Genomic DNA, 22,273 nt, shown 5'->3' on the forward strand with positions numbered 1-22,273 from the left:
GGTAATGAATTTTTTTTTAGAGAAAAGTCGATATTTACAACATATTAAAAATGTCTATGTTTATAAAATATTACAGTGATCGATATTGGCAACATATTAAGGAGGTGGATGTTGATACAATGTTAGAGAGTTTATAATAACAAAAAATATTACATAGAGACAAAATGATAAAGAAGACGATATTGACAACATTTTAAAGAGTTTTATGTCTAAAATTTTTTTTGATGAACTCAGTTTTTAGACAAGTTTTTTTACGTAATTTTTATACAAAATCATACCTTCTGAACATTTAAAGTCACGATTTTTGGTATAATTTTATTTTATTTCATTTTATTTTGAGTTTTGACGCCTCGTAGACAAGCAATGTCAGAATAGAAGTGGACACGTGTAACCAGATAATAAATCAAGGGAGAATAAATCAAACCGTGGCCTAACGTGAAGAACCACACCTGGAAAGAGTTTCCGAAAAACCGCGGTAAACCGAAATCAGAATGTTGGGACAGGGATCGAAAAAAAACCGGATGTCCTTATTGCGAGAGCTCAACATTGGTGTTGAAGTGTTTAAGAAGTTCATCATATAAACAATTGCTGTTCTCGTGTCACTCATTTACGTGGAAAATATTTTCAAGCAAGGAGTGGCCATGGCCTCTCAAAGGATACTCATTGACAAGCTGTACAGTGCATAAGTGACACATTTTATTTTAAAATTTCACGTTTGGGAAAAAGCACTTGAAGGTCATTAGATGCCAAAAATGCGTATTCAAGCATCATCTTTTGAAAAAATTTTCCTGGGAGGGCACACATGAATAGCTACTTATCTGTGGACGTGGAAGGAAATGGTAAGCGGAGGGTAAATTCCATACCATTCCTTTCAGATCCCCAAAAACTGGCCTATCAAAAATTTATTCTTGTTGTAGCTTCGATTGCCCCTCCTCCTCCCCCACAAATCCTGGTTACGCCCATGGTGATAGTGATGATGGGAGTGAAGACCGCGGACGTACCCCAGTCATCGCCACGGGCATGATGACCATGGGCGTGCCTGTAATGATTTCACATGGCCTGCCGCGATGCGGAGTAGCAGACAGAACCCCATCAACCAATCCTGGACCTGGAAAGGATGTGTTCCAAAACTGAAAAAAATCCCCGAGACGGAATACGAACCCTGGAAGTTTGCCTCATCGATGGCCAGTTTCACCGTTAGAGTTCAAGCGTGGTCCAGTGTCGTAAATTGGTTCGACATCATGGTTGGAACCACATTTTCCTGTTCCGCCGTCGTGTTTTGTGCGCTCGACGAAGATCATCATCGACGATCTTGCGATTCTTGGACAATGATCTCGGATCGGCATAGCGAAACCAGACGTGTTCGAATGTTGTTTTTTTTCTTCTCGAACTTTATGCAGGTTATTATTGCAATCACGCGTAGGCTAAATATTAAGACAATGATTTATAAAATTTAATATATATATATATATATATTATACATGTATGAGAAATACTGCTTTTTCTAGTGTTACAACTACTCATCATGTGAAATACCAATGTTTTAAGTGATTTAATAAAATGATTTGCTCGACATACGTAATTGCAGTTTTGCACTGCTTGTCATAGAAAAAAATTCAAGAATGCAAAATAAAATAAAAAAGAAAACCTAAAACCACAGAGAAGAATCATAAATCTGCTAATGTCGGACAGATGGACCCAGCGATTAAACTAAACAGGTATCATGGACAACACAACGCCGACAGCACACAAGAACACACAGTACACAGTTTACATTCTTGAATATTTTCGATGACAAACAGTGCAAAAATGCAATGGCTCATATCCAAAAATTGTATTAAATCAAGATTCCCCATTGCGTGATCATTTAAAGAACAATAGTTTAAGTGTTTGAAATGCTCGTTTTTTTTTTAATTCTTTAATAAGGCAATTTATTTCGTAATTATTACTTTCATATGAATATAAGTTTAAAAAAAAGACCTATACACATTTTAGACTGCTTCGTTTTGTAATAATTCTTGAATACCATTGTATGTTTAGCTGTGTTCAGTGGTTGTTAAAAGAACCAAAAAAACTACGAAGCAGCGGCTGAATGAACTGCTATCTTGTGGCAACCGCATCAACTATTTTCTCACCTTGTCACAATCTATTGTAACGACTTCACATCGTTCCATCCCGCCAATAGAAATGCACCTCACATTTCTTCGACACTGTTGCCTCTGGTTCCCGCAGTTTGAAAATGTATGAGCTTCAGTTCACGCGGGTGATATTTCAGAGGATATAAACCGAATGTCTTTCTTGGGCTAAGATGATTGGCTCGCGAATCGAAGAGCAGAATTGTGCAACTGGCCATAAGCTAGAGTTTCAATCCAGTGAGCCAGCAGTTGATGGGTACTTGACAGATATTCGTCGAAATTTTCCACAATTTTAAGTCAATAAAAATAATAAAATATTAGAAATCATAAACTACCAAGATCTGCACTGTTATAAATTTTCGCCTTCAATTTACGAAGAACTCCGTTTACAAATGATCCACGGACTTACGTAAATTTACGGTCATCTTCATGAATTTACAGACACTTGAGTTCACTTACTTCGAACATGAGTCCAAAAGAATGCTCTTGGTATATTAACAGGGCCGGATTTAGGGGAGGGTAACCGGGGCGAAAGCCCCGGGGCCTCCACAAACGGAGGGCCCCCACAAACGGAGGGCCCCCACAATAGAGACTTCGGGAAAAAAAAAATCTTTCAAATTCCGACAGGTAAACACTAGTAAACATATTTTCCTTTGATATTATTTTTTCGCTGTTTTAACTTTACCTACAGTACTTTATACATATATGATTATATTATTGTTAAATATTAACATAAATATTCATTAACACGAAAATTTAATTTCATATAATTCTTGTCTCCGATTAAATTTATGTATGTTTTTAAATACTAAGAGAATCTACTTGATTTCACAATAAATTATTTATTGGAAAACTCGACTGAAAAGAATTGTTCATTTTATTTGGAAAATAATTTGGGGCCAGGGGGCCTCCGCTCCTCTGTTGCCCCGAGGCCTCCAGACCTCTAAATCCGGCCCTGCATATTAACAAAACATTCAAAAACTTGTTAAGTCTTCAGTAAGAATCATCTTCTTTTGTTCAAGTGCGAGTTCACATTTGTTTAGAACGACACACAACTTGTAAGTCCGAATACGGCGCAGTTTCTTCGAAGATTCAGTTATTTGAAATTAAGGAGAACTCTTCGTTTATTTGAGTTAAATTCTTCTTTGGAAATTCCCTGAATTTACTGTAATTTCTATCAGTGTGTAACAATCAATTAAATACTTTCCAATCTTTCTGAACTGTATGTGTACTTTTTTTTATAATTTCTAATGTGTTGAAAGAGCTACTCCAAGCTATTTACAGTTTTTTTTGTTCCTGAAAGTCTTGTTAAAAAGCTGAATATGAATTCTTGAGTGCAGTGCTAATTGGAGGCACTGAAACCAGGCAAGACGAATGCCGCATCTGATCTCACCGGAAGTATGTATACTTAGCCATACTAATGCAAACTTATACTCCGGAAGTGACTTCACTCGGGCTTTCCGGACCGCCAGTGAAATGTTCAAGTTCGCAACGAAACGAATGTGCGTTCTTCCTTGGAAAGAAACGTAGCCATTTTGATAATCCAGAACACTTCGGGATTCTAATCATTTTTATTATTTACCATCATTACCATAATAAATAAAGAATTAGGCCTACCTATGTATTTTGACAAGTTTTAAAACGAGTTTCGACAAACACAAGCATGCATAATTAACGGTCGTGATTTATGAAACATTGGTAACAACTTTAAAAGACTGCAAAAAATTCACGTGTTTATAATTAAGTGTAAATATTTACCATTTTAAGCTTTTAAAAAATTGGCTATTATTAAATTTATTTGCTAAAAAAAATTAATTCATCAATCTGTTTAGCTGGCTGGCGGTTAATACCGGTTATTGAGGCTGAAAAGAGTAGCATACACTGTAATTGTTTGTTTTTGCAAATGGAAAATTAATAATCTTGCAAAATTACATATATTTTTACAGTTATACATTTAAATAAAAACTACTGTATCACTTCAAAATATTGTTTAAAATAATACTGAGTTTGGATTCTTACCTGGGCATTTATGCTTTGTGTTATCCCAGTACCATCAATAGTAAAAGTTATTTGTTAACTGTTCCATGAATAGCTTTCCAGTAATATCTGTGCACATGAATAAACATAATAAATCAAAATAATAACGAATTATAGAATATTCGAATATACTTTCAATGGTTTGAAAAAAAATGTTTGAATGAGAAACATTGTAATTAAAATTCTCAGTATTATCTCAAAAAATTTATTTCATATATGCAATAAATATCCATAGTCATGTGTTCTACAAAGTTACAATATTTTTCTGGTAGTATTACAAACTATTTCTTTGCAACTGGTTTCCAAAGGAATCTTTTGTAAAAGTACAGAAAATGTTTATTTTTCTTTCCTGTGCTCACGTAAGGACTGTTATTGCACACCATGAGGGCAAGTTAGGAAGTACGCGAGATCGTAAGTGCACGAGTGTGCACTTGGGATTCGGTCTCAGCCTGATCTTGAACGACCTTGTAGCTTACCGTTCACCGAAGATCATTCGCGCGACAATACGTGGTGAATTTTGATCGATCGTTAAAACTCTTGCGTCTTTCTCGTTCTTGTGTTTTGTCTCGTGCCATTTTCGAATGCAGGGAGAGAATGGAAAAAAAAAACTCAGCTGCAAACCTTATTAGACACTTTCCTCTGCTCCTTGTTCGCAGAAGCCCGTGCCAGTCCCAGCATGTAGGTATTACCAACCTCATTCTTTCCTTTCTTCCTCCTTCACCCACGTCTCTCTCTTCACCCCCTCCCCCCACAACCTCAGCAACCGCCTGCCAATAGGATTCCTCATATCATCCGCCGAGAAAGACTTCACGATAGGGAAGCAAAAAAAAAAAAAACGGAAATAGAACTGAAATTCGAGCGCGAATATATTTTTTTTTCACCACCCCCACCCCCCCCCTTCCCAATCTTTTTTCCCCTTCTTATTCCACATTCTTGTCTTTCTACTTTTTTTTTTCTAAAAAAAAATTATCCGCTGTCTCCCGTCTCTTCGTTTTTCCTGCCGACATTTTCCAATCTTAGGGATCCAACCTCCAACCTCCCTACACCCCTACGCACCCCTCCCCTCCCCTCCATAGGTAGTCAGCTTGCGACAAGCGCCCCCCCTCCCCATCCCCCCCTCTACGCTTCCTTTTCCCAAACGACATCCTCCGCTCGAGTCTCGTATAATGAGGTCTCCTGAGATGGGATTTAGGCCCGCCTTTTCTCTTCGTACATCAAATCTCATTCCGTCAAAATAATACCCGACCCGTGCAATGGGTTTCATGGCGCCCCCCCCCCCCCCCCCCTCCCTCCGCCCTTTATTCACCATAACTCTCACACAGAACAGAAATTATTTATCTATAAGTTCTATGCTCTAGTTCGCAGTCGGAACATAGACCCATAGACAAGTAATAGTTAGTGTTACCATACGTCATCTAATAATACCAGCTAATTTTGTAGCCTTTTTAACAGTCAGGGCGGGTTCTTAAAAAAAAAAACTAGCAACTGTCGAGGGAAGCCTACAGTTCACAGGGACGAGAGCCACGCCCGAACAGTTCCGAAGTTCTCCGAAGTTTTCCGATCGCTGGTTAATAAAAACCCACCTTATTGCAAAGGATTTGTTTATTTTACGGTCGTGGACCATTTTTAAACAACGCTAAGCTAACCTAACCAACCTTTTCATATTGGTTACGATAACCTAACATAACCTACCCTCCTGAAAAAAGGAACTATTTATTAAATTTAACGAACGTAACCTAACCTAACCTTTTACTTCGGTAAACCTCGGAACTGTTCGTGTTTTGGTTGTGTTTTTCATCCCTGTAATCTGTAGGCTATCAAACTGTCCATGGGTCGCCCCCCTCCAAAGAAGTAACATAAAATATACGTATATGTGTGTGTAAAACGTGTCCCAAACAGATTTTTCAAGCGCGAATGTTAATAAACAATTAGACGACATTTGTTTTGCGAGTCCCATGGTTTGTATTGCCTCACAGTTGTTAGGGCCTACTTCGCATGTGTTCAAAAAAATTACCTTTATTTAAACGTAATATCCACCTTTGTACGCAATGAATGAATACGACGCAATGACTTTTCATTTGTTCGCTAATATACAAAAAAAAATTCGTGCTGATAAAACGACTCCCGCAGGTGTCCTTATTTAACGTTTATTGTTTATTTTTTATGAGTTAATCACATTTGCCCTGCTAAGCAACATTGAGTCTGTGAATTTGTCAGATATACCATGAATTGACTATATGCATCAGACTATTGACCCTGTCAACTGACCTTTTAATTATGATTTGTGTATAAACTATTACATTTTCAGAGTGATTTTACTTCTAAATAGTGACATTCCGCATTTATTGTTGACGGCTTATTTGTGTGACTGTTGCGACTAAAGAAGTTTATCAGCTCGGTAGTCCAGCCAATCAGCAGCCGCCTTTTCAACTTGAATGGTTTTCGAACTGAGTAACCGAAAATCCTTCTTCTACGATGGTGGTCCATGGCGAGATGACGCTTACGCGAAGCAATGAACTGAATCTGAAAGTGTTAGCACAGATTAGTAGCATGTAGTTGTAAACTGATGCTAATTTGACAGATAAAAGTATGTTGACGTAGTGCGTCAAGGCAGTGCTCACAAAAGCACTGTATTTAGGAGTGATATATGACCAATTCTACTATATAAACCTACACTACAAGCAGTACTTGTACCGTTATACAGACAAACGAATACCTGCGGTGACCAATTCATTTCATGACGGAGAAATGAAGGTAAAGGTGTAATGCAAGTTCCTTGAGTGTATTCAGTGCGGTTTAAATAAGAACAACCGTAACCAAACTACACATCCACCTCCTCGTATTCTTAAATGTTTTCCGTAAAACAGACCCCCAACTCGCATATCTTGAGCAAGTTACAAAACATTTGGTTTCTTCTGAAGTCTGCACAACTTATGTGTTCCCGGGTAGACGGGGTCGTTAAGACCTAGAGCGCAAATATGTTCTGGTTGCAGGGGCATCACGAAATCTGCGGTTCACGGGTTTTCGTACGATAAGACATCTCACTAGGTGGGCTAGGCCTGTATGCATGCCGCAAGTGGAGAACGTTATGATTTTCCAAAAAAAAATTTCAAAATATAGTTTCAGTGTTATTATAACGTTTACCCTTTTCACAGTTACTATTGCCTCTACAATGACTGGGCTTTTTAATTCCACAGCACAGAAAAAAATTTCTGTGCTTTTTTCAAATGTATCCTTTGGAAGTCAGTTGCCAAAGAAATAGTTAGTAATAATACAAGAAATATATCTTAATTTTGTACAATTCATGGTTATGATTATTTTTGCATATACGAAATACGTTTTTTTTTCTTAAAATAATACTAAGTATTTCTTACAAGAATCGGTGCACAATTTTTTATATTTTAATTGATGTTTCGTTCAAGCATAATTAAATCAAACCATGGAAAAATTAATAGAATATTCAAAACAATTTGACTATATTTTGTTTCATTATTCTTATTAATGTGCGCAGTTAATACTGGAAAGCTATACAGAGAACGGTTTACAAATAACTTTAGCTACTGGTGGTATTGGGACAACACAAATCATATATGCCCGGACAAGAATTTGAAGTCAGCATTACAGCAAACAGTATTTTGTAGCGATACAGATATTTTCATGTAAACGTACAAATTGTTCCATTAACAAAAAAAATGTTTACAGGCCCCTGCCTCCTCAACCTTTACCACTGCGGATGTACCTTTGCGTATGGTTCGACAAGAGTAGACTAAATGTTACCGAATTAATTATTTCTTAATTGGCGCAGGTTGTTCAAAGTCACGGCAACCAGCCGGGGTGTACAGTCTGAGCAGCCAGTTAATGAGCACACCGTGGTTCATTCGTATTAAAAAAAATTACAACTTTTTTTTTTTTAGTACTGCGCGAGTGTTGTCGTTTCACGCGTCGTTTTGTTATCAAAGGAAGTAATGCCAGGTGGGGTTTATTCAGCCGACGAAAGACGGGAAAGTGCGGGGTTGTAGCCGGAGCCAAGCGCACTCCAGAACTAACGAGCTCCAGCGAATAGGAACATTGTGTGCTCGAGGAAAATACGCAAGAACTCCCAGGACGTTAAAGCGACGATATTCTGGTTGATCCTACACCGCAAAAAAATTTCAACTACTGCTGCAAATTTTTTACTGTACCTACTTAATTATTTGAGGCAAGTAGTATATATTGGCCGGTCCGAGATCTGGCTTCTGGCTGTGGATTGAAGATTGTCGGTCCGCCATCTTGGATTGTGACGTCACGGCGGCAAAAATTCCTCAAAATTCCTCAAAATTGACTCAAAATGACTCAAAATTTCCCGTTTTAAGAAAAAATTTCCCGTTTTCGAGGGAAAAATTCCCGTTTCGAGGGAAAATTTCCCGTTTTATTCCTAAAAAAATCCCAACGGCTAGAAATGTCCTGATAGAGGCTTAAGCATCCTTAACTCAAGCCTCAGTTAAGCCTCTATCAGGATGTGACCTTGACCTTTGACCTTGACCCCGGCGGCCATCTTAGATCCGCCATTTTGGATGACGTCATTTCGTTTTCTAGAAAATTCCGGCATTGTGTTATCCGCCATATTGGACGATGACGTCACCGTTGCAATTTTCGTTACGGCCGCCATCTTTAACTTTTTTATTTATTATCCGATTTCAATGAAAAATTTTTTAAAATTTATTAAAAAAATCAATTTAATAAAATTTTAATGAAAAATATTTAAAAAATATATTTTTACGACACGGAGTTCGGAGTCCTCGGTTCGAACCCGGTGAGGCCAAAAAAAAATTAAAAATGGCGACCGATCCTCCTCCCGTGGTGACTTTTGGCAGACTGACTCCCAACACTTTTCTTAAAGCATATATATCGTCACCTAGTATGACGTCATGTCCGCCATCTTGTCTTCGATGCTGGAAGCCATCATCATCATTGTATCGTCGACGAGAGTGCGCTGACACCATGTTAGTTTAGTTTGTATCCGCTAGAGTGCAGTAATCATTTATTATTACTGTGACACCCGCCATCTTGAAATATGGCCGCCATCTTGAAAATCCGTAATTATTTAGCTAGAAATTCGGGAAAGATTCCAAAATTCATTAAATAAATCACTCATTAACTTACATATTGATTCGATCCGCTCCAGTCCTTGGTTCGATCCCCGAATGATGCAAAACATTTAATTTTATATAAAAAATAATAATTTCAATAAACCATGTTCAAAATTCTTAAAGAGACTTTAAATCCTCTACTACCATCATCCTATCAGACACCAAGACCACCATATTGGAAATTCGTAATTGTAATGCTAGAGATTCGGGAAAAAGTTCAAAATTCATTAAATAAATTTGTAATCTATATACTGATTGATTAGATCGACTAAGGTCCTTGGTTCGATCCCTGGCCGATACAAAACAACTTTAATTTTAAAAAAGTACCAGAAAAGTGTAAGGTTCGAGAAATAAAACACCTCAAAGTCTTTTACAAACATAATATTTATTACACAATTTCTATCCTACTACAGAATCACTTGCGAAAGCCAACAACAATCTTATAAACATTTAGCCCTGCATAGACGTGCAACGACTACTTCTTAGCTCCAAATGGCTCCCAAAGCTCCAACAGCCTCCAAATGCTTAACACAGCTCCAAAAGGCTCCAAATGCTCCAAACGGCTCCAAATGCTCCAAATGTCTCCAGCAGCTCCAAATGCTTGGCAGCTCCAAATGCTTCAAAAGGCTCCAAATGCTCCAACAGCTCCAAAAAAAGGCTCCAAATGCTCCAATAGCCTCCAAATGCTTAACACAGCTCCAAATGGCTCCAAATGCTCCAAACGGCCTCCAAATGCTTGACAGCCTCCAAATGCTTAACACAGCTCTATATGGCTCCAAATGCTCCAAACGGCCTCCAAATGCTTGACAGCTCCAAATGTCTCCAGCAGCTCCAAATGCTCCAACAGCTCCAAAAAAAGGCTCCAAATGCTCCAACAGCCTCCAAATGCTTAACACAGCTCCAAATGGCTCCAAATGCTTGACAGCTCCAAATGCATAACACAGCTCCAAATGGCTCCAAATGCTCCAAACGGCCTCCAAATGCTTGACAGCTCCAAATGTCTCCAGCAGCTCCAAATGCTCCAACAGCTCCAAAAAAAAAAGGCTCCAAATGCTCCAACAGCCTCCAAATGCTTAACACAGTTCCAAATGGCTCCAAATGCTCCAAACGGCCTCCAAATGCTTGACAGCTCCAAATGTTTCCAGCAGCTCCAAATGCTCCAAATGCTTGACAGCTCCAAATGCTTCAAAAGGCTCCAAATGCTCCAAATGCTCCAAACGGCGTCCAAATGGCTCCAACAGCTCCAACAGCCTCCAAATGCTTGACAGCTCCAAATGTTTCCAGCAGCTCCAAATGCACCAAATGGCTCCAACAGCCTCCAAATGCTTAACACAGCTCTAAATGGCTCCAACAGCTCCAAAAGACTCCAAAAGCTTCAAAAGGCTCCAATTGCTCCAAGAGCTCCATCTTCAATTGGTTCCAACTGATTCCTATTACTTTTATCGAACTTGGCATGATTACTAACATGTCTTTATCAGTATACATTTTGACTGGCAGTGGTAACGTTTTTTTTACACCTTTAAGTTATAAGTTTTATTTAGAAATCAGATTTCGATAAATGATAGCTTCCATCTGGAAAGAAAATATATTAATTTATCTTCAAGTTTATACACATACATTTAATTTAATCCATTATTGTATGTAGCCAGCTTCCCTCAGTTCTTTGAGTATGAAGGATATTTCTTTAATGTTCGAATAGTTTCCTGCACAAAGCGATCCATGTAGTAGTCGTAGCCTGTTAACCAATATGTTAGGATCTTCCCATGAGGTATAATCAATCTCTTCTGCTGCCTTCATCATCCTTGCATGTTTATAATAAATATTATCTCTGGTGTTTATCGTTTTAACACCAACCACAAGGTCACTTTCGTCATCTTGCCAGTGATTATCACAAGCTTGATCAGGATAATTTATTTTATTACGCCGTTTCCATCGTTTTGGTCTCAAACCACCATCACAGTCTTCGCTCTTGCATGCTTTTGGTGCTTCAGTACAGTACTCAATCATGACAGCCTCAGATGTGTCACCACAATCTTCAATCATGCCAGCTTCTGATGTGTCACCACAGTCTTCAATCATGTCAGCACCACAAACTTGATCAGGATAATTTATTTTATTACGTCGTTTCCATCGTTTTGGTCTCAGACTGCCATCACAGTCTTCGATCTTGCCTGCTAGCTTGTGAACTTCTCATTGTTGAACAAAGATAGAGTTCTAGTACAAGCCAGAATTTTATGTATTTTTTTTTTATTTTTATTTTTTTTATTTTTTATTAATTTATTTTTATTTTTAGTATTATTTTTTTCCTGAAATTTTATGATATCAAAGAAAACTTGCGGTGGTTTTCTCCGTGTGCTCCTGATTATTCTTGTCAATATTATGGTGGATTTCTCCGTGTGCTCCCGTTTATTCTTGACAATATTATGGTAGTTTTCTCCGTGTGCTCCTGATTATTCTTGACAATATTTTGATGGTTTTCTCTGGGTGCTTCTGATTATTCCTGACTAGACATCTGATGGTTTTCTCCGAGTGCTTATGGTTACTGATGAGGAATTGATCTCTGCATGAAGAATTTTTTACTTAATGAGTCATGTCATTTTTTATTCAAGGTCGCATTTAATTATTGAAATTCTGCCAATAAATCAGCACTTGTAATATTTTTATCAGGTGGAAATTTAAAAAATATCATTACTCAGTCAAATAATCTCTGAGAAATCTAAGAAGCACTAACAGGATGGACGAACTTCCTTCTCCTTGGAGTCTAGCGAAGCCATCCTTCTTTTGCGATCGTTAGTGAGCATCCCGCATCCCGCATAAAATAACTAAATATTATTTACCTGCAAGTAACATGTGGCGACATCTGTTGTTGAAAAGCAGAACTACTTGCAACAAGTACCTTTGAATGAGATAAATTAATTCTCGCTGATGAAATAATTAAAAAATTCTATTTAAGTAATATATCTAATTTAAAACTCTTAGTTTGCATCTGGTATTAGTCTCAATAACTAATATGAATCCTGAAACGGGATTTGTTGCTGTATCAAAACGTCATCACTGTAGATACTGTAGCAAGGTGTTTACCTTGAGAAAGAATGCTAAACGACATGAGAGAAGCGAGTGTAATTTGGGTCCTTGTCAAAAACCATTTCATTGCAGTCAGTGTCAGAAATCCTTTGGTAGAAGATATTACTTGGATAGACATTACAAGACCTGTACAATTAAGATGAATAAAGATAACGAAGACTGGGCTACAACATCGCGGAAGAGGAACGAAGGCGAAAAACCTAATGCTAAAATTACTGATCTAGATCAAGATAATAATTTAAAATTTAAAACAAACGAAGGAAGTTGTAACCACATTAGAAATGAAAATATATTTACTCCAATATCTAGTCGTCTCCATGAAAATGTGAAAGATGGAGAACCACCTGAAGCTTACAAGGTCGAAGACTTTGATGAATCATCTGAGGCTGGCATGATTGAAGATTGTGGTGACACATCTGAGGCTGACATGATTGAGTACTGTACTGAAACACCTAAAGCAGGCAAGATCGAAGACTGTGATGGCAGTCTGAGACCAAAACGATGGAAACGACGTAATAAAATAAATTATCCTGATCAAGTTTGTGGTGCTGACATGATTGAAGACTGTGGTGACACATCAGAAGCTGGCATGATTGAAGATTGTGGTGACACATCTGAGGCTGTCATGATTGAGTACTGTACTGAAGCACCAAAAGCATGCAAGAGCGAAGACTGTGATGGTGGTTTGAGACCAAAACGATGGAAACGGCGTAATAAAATAAATTATCCTGATCAAGCTTGTGATAATCACTGGCAAGATGACGAAAGTGACCTTGTGGTTGGTGTTAAAACGATAAACACCAGAGATAATATTTATTATAAACATGCAAGGATGATGAAGGCAGCAGAAGAGATTGATTATACCTCATGGGAAGATCCTAACATATTGGTTAACAGGCTACGACTACTACATGGATCGCTTTGTGCAGGAAACTATTCGAACATTAAAGAAATATCCTTCATACTCAAAGAACTGAGGGAAGCTGGCTACATACAATAATGGATTAAATTAAATGTATGTGTATAAACTTGAAGATAAATTAATATATTTTCTTTCCAGATGGAAGCTATCATTTATCGAAATCTGATTTCTAAATAAAACTTATAACTTAAAGGTGTAAAAAAAACGTTACCACTGCCAGTCAAAATGTATACTGATAAAGACATGTTAGTAATCATGCCAAGTTCGATAAAAGTAATAGGAATCAGTTGGAACCAATTGAAGATGGAGCTCTTGGAGCAATTGGAGCCTTTTGAAGCTTTTGGAGTCTTTTGGAGCTGTTGGAGCCATTTAGAGCTGTGTTAAGCATTTGGAGGCTGTTGGAGCCATTTGGTGCATTTGGAGCTGCTGGAAACATTTGGAGCTGTCAAGCATTTGGAGGCTGTTGGAGCTGTTGGAGCCATTTGGACGCCGTTTGGAGCATTTGGAGCATTTGGAGCCTTTTGAAGCATTTGGAGCTGTCAAGCATTTGGAGCATTTGGAGCTGCTGGAAACATTTGGAGCTGTCAAGCATTTGGAGGCCGTTTGGAGCATTTGGAGCCATTTGGAACTGTGTTAAGCATTTGGAGGCTGTTGGAGCATTTGGAGCCTTTTTTTTTTTGGAGCTGTTGGAGCATTTGGAGCTGCTGGAGACATTTGGAGCTGTCAAGCATTTGGAGGCCGTTTGGAGCATTTGGAGCCATTTGGAGCTGTGTTATGCATTTGGAGCTGTCAAGCATTTGGAGCCATTTGGAGCTGTGTTAAGCATTTGGAGGCTGTTGGAGCATTTGGAGCCTTTTTTTGGAGCTGTTGGAGCATTTGGAGCTGCTGGAGACATTTGGAGCTGTCAAGCATTTGGAGGCCGTTTGGAGCATTTGGAGCCATATAGAGCTGTGTTAAGCATTTGGAGGCTGTCAAGCATTTGGAGGCCGTTTGGAGCATTTGGAGCCATTTGTAGCTGTGTTAAGCATTTGGAGGCTATTGGAGCATTTGGAGCCTTTTTTTGGAGCTGTTGGAGCATTTGGAGCCTTTTGAAGCATTTGGAGCTGCCAAGCATTTGGAGCTGCTGGAGACATTTGGAGCATTTGGAGCCGTTTGGAGCATTTGGAGCCATTTGGAGCTGTGTTAAGCATTTGGAGGCTGTTGGAGCTTTGGGAGCCATTTGGAGCTAAGAAGTAGTCGTTGCACGTCTATGCAGGGCTAAATGTTTATAAGATTGTTGTTGGCTTTCGCAAGTGATTCTGTAGTAGGATAGAAATTGTGTAATAAATATTATGTTTGTAAAAGACTTTGAGGTGTTTTATTTCTCGAACCTTACACTTTTCTGGTACTTTTTTAAAATTAAAGTTGTTTTGTATCGGCCAGGGATCGAACCAAGGACCTTAGTCGATCTAATCAATCAGTATATAGATTACAAATTTATTTAATGAATTTTGAACTTTTTCCCGAATCTCTAGCATTACAATTACGAATTTCCAATATGGTGGTCTTGGTGTCTGATAGGATGATGGTAGTAGAGGATTTAAAGTCTCTTTAAGAATTTTGAACATGGTTTATTGAAATTATTATTTTTTATATAAAATTAAATGTTTTGCATCATTCGGGGATCGAACCAAGGACTGGAGCGGATCGAATCAATATGTAAGTTAATGAGTGATTTATTTAATGAATTTTGGAATCTTTCCCGAATTTCTAGCTAAATAATTACGGATTTTCAAGATGGTGGCCATATTTCAAGATGGCGGGTGTCACAGTAATAATAAATGATTACTGCACTCTAGCGGATACGAACTAAACTAACATGGTGTCAGCGCACTCTCGTCGACGATACAATGATGATGATGGCTTCCAGCATCGAAGACAAGATGGCGGACATGACGTCATACTAGGTGACGATATATATGCTTTAAGAAAAGTGGTGGGAGTCAGTCTGCCAAAAGTCACCACGGGAGGAGGATCGGTCGCCATTTTTAATTTTTTTTGGCCTCACCGGGTTCGAACCGAGGACTCCGAACTCCGTGTCGTAAAAATATATTTTTTAAATATTTTTCATTAAAATTTTATTAAATGGATTTTTTTAATAAATTTTAAAAAATTTTTCATTGAAATCGGATAATAAATAAAAAAGTTAAAGATGGCGGCCGTAACGAAAATTGCAACGGTGACGTCATCGTCCAATATGGCGGATAACACAATGCCGGAATTTTCTAGAAAACGAAATGACGTCATCCAAAATGGCGGATCCAAGATGGCCGCTGGGGTCAAGGTCAAAGGTCAAGGTCACATCCTGATAGAGGCTTAACTGAGGCTTGAGTTAAGGATGCTTAAGCCTCTATCAGGACATTTCTAGCCGTTGGGATTTTTGAGGAATAAAACGGGAAATTTTCCCTCGAAACGTGAATTTTTCCCTCGAAAACGGGAAATTTTTTCTTAAAACGGGAATTTTTGAGTCATTTTGAGTCATTTTTGAGGAATTTTGAGGAATTTTTGCCGCCGTGACGTCACAATCCAATATGGCGGACCGTCTCCTCAGGCTCCTCAGCCTGAAGCCTGTGCCAGAAAATACATTCCTATACTACTGAGGCACGATTTATTTGGATACCGGAAAAATTCGCAGATTAAATTCGCTATAAATAGAGACTGGAAAAATTCGCGCTTGTATTGACCTCTAGGATATACTCCACAGCCATGTACGTACTCGGGAAAATGCCACCCGTTCATTGGCTTCTCACTTGTGATGCGTCTCCACCGGATGGTCTGTGATTCGACACGAAACCTGGTCGAGGGTTTCTCATTGGCCGAGAGTCTCCCTCATAAACGGCGAGCCAATAGCAGCTGCAGCAGTGCGGTATAAGCATTTCCATTTTAGCATATCGCGAAAAGAATCCGCTAATTTTTCCGGTCTCTAGCTGTAAACAATAATTCAGACACAATGTAGCTTTGTGCCGCTTCTGCAGTTTGATCACAATTCGCCTGTATTTCTCTGGGTCAATGGAAAAAAAAAACTTCAACCAAAATATTGACGAATCACATGCGACCCAGATTGACTGACACGTTCTCATGTGTGAGCAGCCAACGACCAGGGACACCGATTCGCGAATACATTTCGCAACAAGGTACTTCACAGAAACACTGTAGCTTTTTATATTAGAGCTGTGGTGAATTGTGGACGTGCGGCAGTACGGTAGACACATTCTCATTGGCCCCGTCAATATAGGGAGAACACTTCTCATCCTACCACAGACAATACAGGTGTCCCTAATAATGACTTCGTTAGTGTGCAGAGGACTGTGTAGTCAATCCTGGGGGTCACCGAATGTGAGAAATTCTTCCAGTCCTTAGTGATCAGTAGAGACCGGAAAAATTCGCGGGTTCAGTGACCTTTAGTATGGACTCCAATATTCTTTACACACTCGGGAAAATGCCAACTGTACATTGGCTGCTGACTTGTGAGTCGTCTCGACTGGGTGGTCTGTGATTCGACACTTCTATGAGTGAGGGTCTCTAATTGGCCCTCAGTCCTCCAGATTAACAGTGGACCAATGGCAGAAGCAGCACTAAGGTATAATTATTTGAAATTTAGCATAGCACTTAATGAACCCGCGAATTTTTCAGGTCTCTAGTGATCAGTTAGCACATTCATTAGTAGGCAAAGTGCTATACTTTAAGCACGTGTACATCTGATTTACGTCGATGATTGGACTACAGTGCTCTTGATACGTCCTCGACGAGACCGAGCCAGTTAGGAACAAGGAGAAGTGGTTCTCCAATCCTTATCGACCAATGAGAATTATTTACAGGCATTTCGAGTCTAGACTGAAGTGAAACTCAATCCGCAAAATAATCGTCACATCAATTGTATGTAGAGGCCCGGAAATTTAGCGGGTTCATTTGGTGTCAGCCTGAAATTCACGGTCATACGTATACTTTACCAACGTGTGCTTTCTTATTGCCTGATCTCTAGAGACCTGCAAAATTCGCTGTGTCGATGGCCTTCAGGATAGACTGCACATACCCCTGTACACTCGAGCAAATCACGCAAGTTCATTGGCTGCCGACTTGTAAGTCGTCTCAGCTGGTATGTCTGTGATTCGATCCTTCTTTGGTTGAGCGTTTATAACTGGTTGAGATTCGTCCAGATGAACAGTAAGCCAATAGCAAAATTATCTAAGAGGTATATGTGTTTGAATTATAGCCTATCACCGAATGAAATCCGCGAATTTTGCAGGTCTCTACTGAAATATTACGTAGAACCTCCCCTTCTTTTGAGAGGGACGATGTGATTCGTCCTCTCTACTGCAAGCTGGTATTTGACTGGAACGGAGTCGTAGAGCGAAGTGGCGGAACTAAAAATAGAATAAGGTTTTCGAAACGTCAGTTGAACCACTTATTATGATTTTAAAAACTTATTCAGTCCTTCTTACACTCCAGGAAGAGCAAACTGTATATTGGCTGCTGTCCGGAGCGCAAATATGTAGTATTCGCCAGGGAGGGTGGAAAGAGAGAAGGCCGCTCGGCCCGACAATTTAGCGCATGGGTTTTAACCGACACAAGTTAACTCTGGGTAGGGTGCTTATATGTTGTCTACTTCCCATATTTTGGCCTGTGTGCATGCAACTTGGCCCTTTCAAGGCCCCCCCCCCCTTCCCGGTTTTTCTTTGTAAACCCAGCGCTCTTAGCCATTACGACCTACCGGCCTGGGGGTCCCGCAGGCTTGTGTACGGAACACGCCGTATGAGCGAATCAGGAGAGCCGTTACAGAATCGGCTTTGACGAGAGAGGCTGAGGCTACCCGTCCTAGCATCGTCACCACCTCGTCACCGCCTCGTCACCACCTCGTCACCGCCTCGTCACCACCTCGTCACCACCTCGTCACCACCTCGTCACCGCCTCGTCACCACCTCGTCACCACCTCGTCACCGCCTCGTCACCACCTCGTCACCACCTCGTCACCGCCTCGTCACCACCTCGTCACCACCTCGTCACCGCCTCGTCACCACTTCGACACCGCCTCGTCACCACCTCGTCACCACCTCGTCACCACCTCGTCACCACCTCGTCACCGCCTCGTCACCACCTCGTCACCGCCTCGTCACCACCTCGTCACCACCTCGTCACCGCCTCGTCACCACTTCGACACCGCCTCGTCACCACCTCGTCACCGCCACGTCACCACCTCGTCACCATCTCGTCACCACCTCGTCACCACTTCGACACCGCCTCGTCACCGCCTCGTCACCACCTCGTCACCACCACCTCGTCACTACCTCGTCACTACCTCGTCACCGCCTCGTCACCACCTCGTCACCACCTCGTCACCACCTCGTCACCACCTCGTCACCGCCTCGTCACCACCTCGTCACCACCTCGTCACCGCCTCGTCACCACTTCGACACCGCCTCGTCACCACCTCGTCACCACCTCGTCACCACCTCGTCACCACCTCGTCACCACCTCGTCACCACCTCGTCACCGCCTCGTCACCACCTCGTCACCACCTCGTCACCACCTCGTCACCACCTCGTCACCGCCTCGTCACCACCTCGTCACCACCTCGTCACCGCCTCGTCACCACTTCGACACCGCCTCGTCACCACCTCGTCACCGCCACGTCACCACCTCGTCACCACCTCGTCACCACCTCGTCACCACTTCGACACCGCCTCGTCACCGCCTCGTCACCACCTCGTCACCACCACCTCGTCACTACCTCGTCACTACCTCGTCACCGCCTCGTCACCACCTCGTCACCACCTCGTCACCACCTCGTCACCACCTCGTCACTCAGCCGACCAGGGAGCCGGGCGTGTCCTCAGCCCCGTAGACTTCGTCAGCACAGCGGGCAACAAGCAGAAAACTTTAAAATGTACAGAAAGTATTCCATAATACACACTTCCTTTTTTTTTTACATCGAACCCCTTTTCACAGTCACGCTTTTGCAAGTACAGGCGGGTCCCCTTTCAGTGAAGTGCTTCTTAATTTCAGGACCCCGGGTCTTCCCCCCCCCCGGACCGCCCTCCACCCCACTAAAAGGAATTTACGGCCATATCTGCTGCTGTAAACCACCCGGAAATCCCACCAAGGAGAGTTAGGCGTTTTCCGTTGGCCCCAGGTCTTACAAGTGGTGTCAAAAAATAAACAACAGCCCAATAACTCAAAAAATTAAGAAGAAACGTACAAACGTGCGAAGGGCGCAATCTGGTGGTAAAATACACAGAGGTTAAAGTTCCGGTAATAAACCACCAGCCAACAGTAGTATGGCCGATTCACATATTTACCCACTCCAAAAGAGGGGAGGTTCAACATAACAAATCAGCCAATGAGGAAGCATATGAAGATACAGTGTAATACAGTATACATATGTTTGTGAATTTTAGTCTGACGCCAAAATAATCCGCAAAAATTCCGGGCTTCTAACTATAGAATGGTATTTTCACCAATTATGTGGTAATGAGGTGCTAGCCAACATCTTCAAAGACAATTATTGACCATCCTCTTGAAGTATAGGGAATGGAAAAGTTTACACTGTTAAAAGTGTTCACCTTAAATTTAAGAAGAACACGGATTAAAAATAATTTCGGGATGTTTGTAAACTTGGGAGAAATTATTTTGAACGTTTTCCCACAGGAATCATAAAAAACGCTCCTTCCACGCCAAGTGCTTGTTCACCCTTACAACTGTTACAAACGGTAGAAAATGTGTGAAGTAGAATTTAAAAATTATATAATCTTGAAAAAAAAACGCAGATACGTCGTGGGTAAATATGTAAATAAAATTATTACCACTGCCAGGAAATCAACTCACTACCCATGCTACTACCATATGCACTTAAAACCTTTTTATACTCTTACAAGGATAGTCCCTGAAAACTCAGCTGCCATCGATATCACTTTTAAAAGTGATTTGCTATTTCACGAAGCTCTGCCGTGTAATTTTACAAGTGATATCGTTTGCAAATGAGATAGAAATGATTTTCCTTGTAAAAAGTACAAAATATTTTAGTGTCGTATTTCAATTCGGAAGTTTTTGTAATGTGGATGTTTCAATGATGATCCAGTTTTCTGTAACTACGAAAAAGTTTTTTTTTATGTGTAAACATCTTAGCTCTCGCTATACGGCAGTTCGTGGGAGTATTTTCATGAATGGAACGGAAATCACCTGTAGCGGATATGTGTAATCCCGGTGCTGACATGTATGATGGATGGCACAGAAATACTGAAAATATGGTGGACCCCCATGATTAATCGGTATATATTGCTTTCGAAAACTTCGCAGAATTTACAAGGCGCATAGGTTTTTAAAAAAATAACACTATTTGTAATAGTGCAACAATCTTCTACAGTCACAAAAAGAAATAATAGCAACTTAAAAATCACGTTACAATCCTGGCATTACAACCCTTAGTTAACATTGAAATGTAGAGATAGCGCAGCGTTCGTCATAATGTAGGGAGACAACTAATTGTGAGCCTATAGGTAGAGACCGGAAAAATTCGCGGATTTTTTTTCTTGATAGACTAGAATCCAAAAACTTTTGCCTTTTTACTGCATCAGTGATTGGGCCACAGTTTATCTGAATGACACTTGGCCATTGGCCAATTAAGAACCTTAAACAAAAGAAGTATCGAATCACTAGCGTCCCAGTTAACAGTTGTCACGAGTCAGTAGCCAATGAGCAAATTAAATTTTCCCGCGTGCATAGAGGATCATGGAGTATATCCTACAGGTCATTGAACTCACGAATTTTTCCGGTCTCTATACCTATAGGTATATATTTGGTGCCATAAAAAATAAAAGATTTTCGTGATGAAATTGTTACTGTTAGATCTTTATTATTGAATCAGCTCAATAAGGTTAAGTTTTTTTTAGGAAATATTTCCAGACTTTTTTCTGTCGTTTGAGTAAAAAAAAACAATTACACATACATACATATACTTAGTGTCATAATATATGTTTTAAAATGTTTCATGTTAATATTTTAGCAATAAAATAGAATTATAACTTTAAACGTGTTGACCTAAGTATACCCCCCCCTTTTTTTTAGAACATAATTAGTACCGTCTTGTTTAATCGACGTGCATACTTTGTTGAAAAGTAAGTGGATTCTCTGTAGTATGTCCGTGTCGAGTAACTGCACCAACGTTCGCCTTATGTAGGGGTGAAAAACTAATTTGAGATTCAACACGCCACCCCCCCCCCCCCCCCCACCCCCTAATTACCATCCATTGCAGTCGAGCTGGAATCGAATTACAACCTTCTAAATGCAGAATGGACCTCCAGTATAGGCTCCACAGTGCTGTACGCACTCAGGTAAAATGCCACCTGCCCATTAGCTACTGTCTTGTGAGACCTGCCAAGTGGTATGCCTGTGATCCAATACATATATTGGTGATTATTTTTTCTCCATTGGACGTCATCCTTTCCACAAATCTTTATCGTAATTTGGCCACAAAAGACTAAAATCAAAACTTGACTGTTAATTTTAAATAATTGGTTTAAATTTTGTTTTTTGAAGTTACACGATTACTTTCCCGCCTAGGTGTGCCTTGATTTAATTCTAAATACAATAAATACATTTTTTATCTTTATACTAAAAGTTATAATTCTTTGGTGATGTATTACAAACTAAAATGTGAATTTAGATGAATGGCTTACAATAACCAATATGAGTTTGGAAAAAATAAATACCTATAGTATCAATAACAACGCAGACCTAGCAATACAAAAGTCCATTGTGATCGTTTCATTCATTCAATGCCTTGCCTGAAGCCCTGGAGAAGGATACAGACAGCGTGTAAAGTCTTGTGTTAAATTCTCGGTTGTCTTATTTCGTATTTTTATCTTCATTGTGTCGTGGTTGATTGATATTTTGTTTTTATGGTTACTTAGATATATCTGTTTGATTAATAG

General features: G+C 40.0%; 1 protein-coding gene across 1 annotated transcript in view; it reads left to right on the forward strand.

Annotated features, from left to right (window-relative positions):
- LOC134538597 (uncharacterized) overlaps positions 1-19,188 on the forward strand; it is a 99,626-nt gene extending 80,438 nt beyond the window's left edge. Inside the window, exon 2 of the mRNA XM_063380024.1 lies at positions 18,166-19,188. Coding sequence (XP_063236094.1) covers positions 18,166-19,188 — 1,023 coding nt within the window. The remainder of the gene's footprint in view (positions 1-18,165) is intronic.
- The last annotated feature ends 3,085 nt before the right edge of the window (positions 19,189-22,273 follow it).

This window comes from Bacillus rossius, chromosome 13, assembly GCF_032445375.1.
Source record: "Bacillus rossius redtenbacheri isolate Brsri chromosome 13, Brsri_v3, whole genome shotgun sequence".
Taxonomy (NCBI): Eukaryota; Metazoa; Arthropoda; class Insecta; order Phasmatodea; family Bacillidae; genus Bacillus; species Bacillus rossius.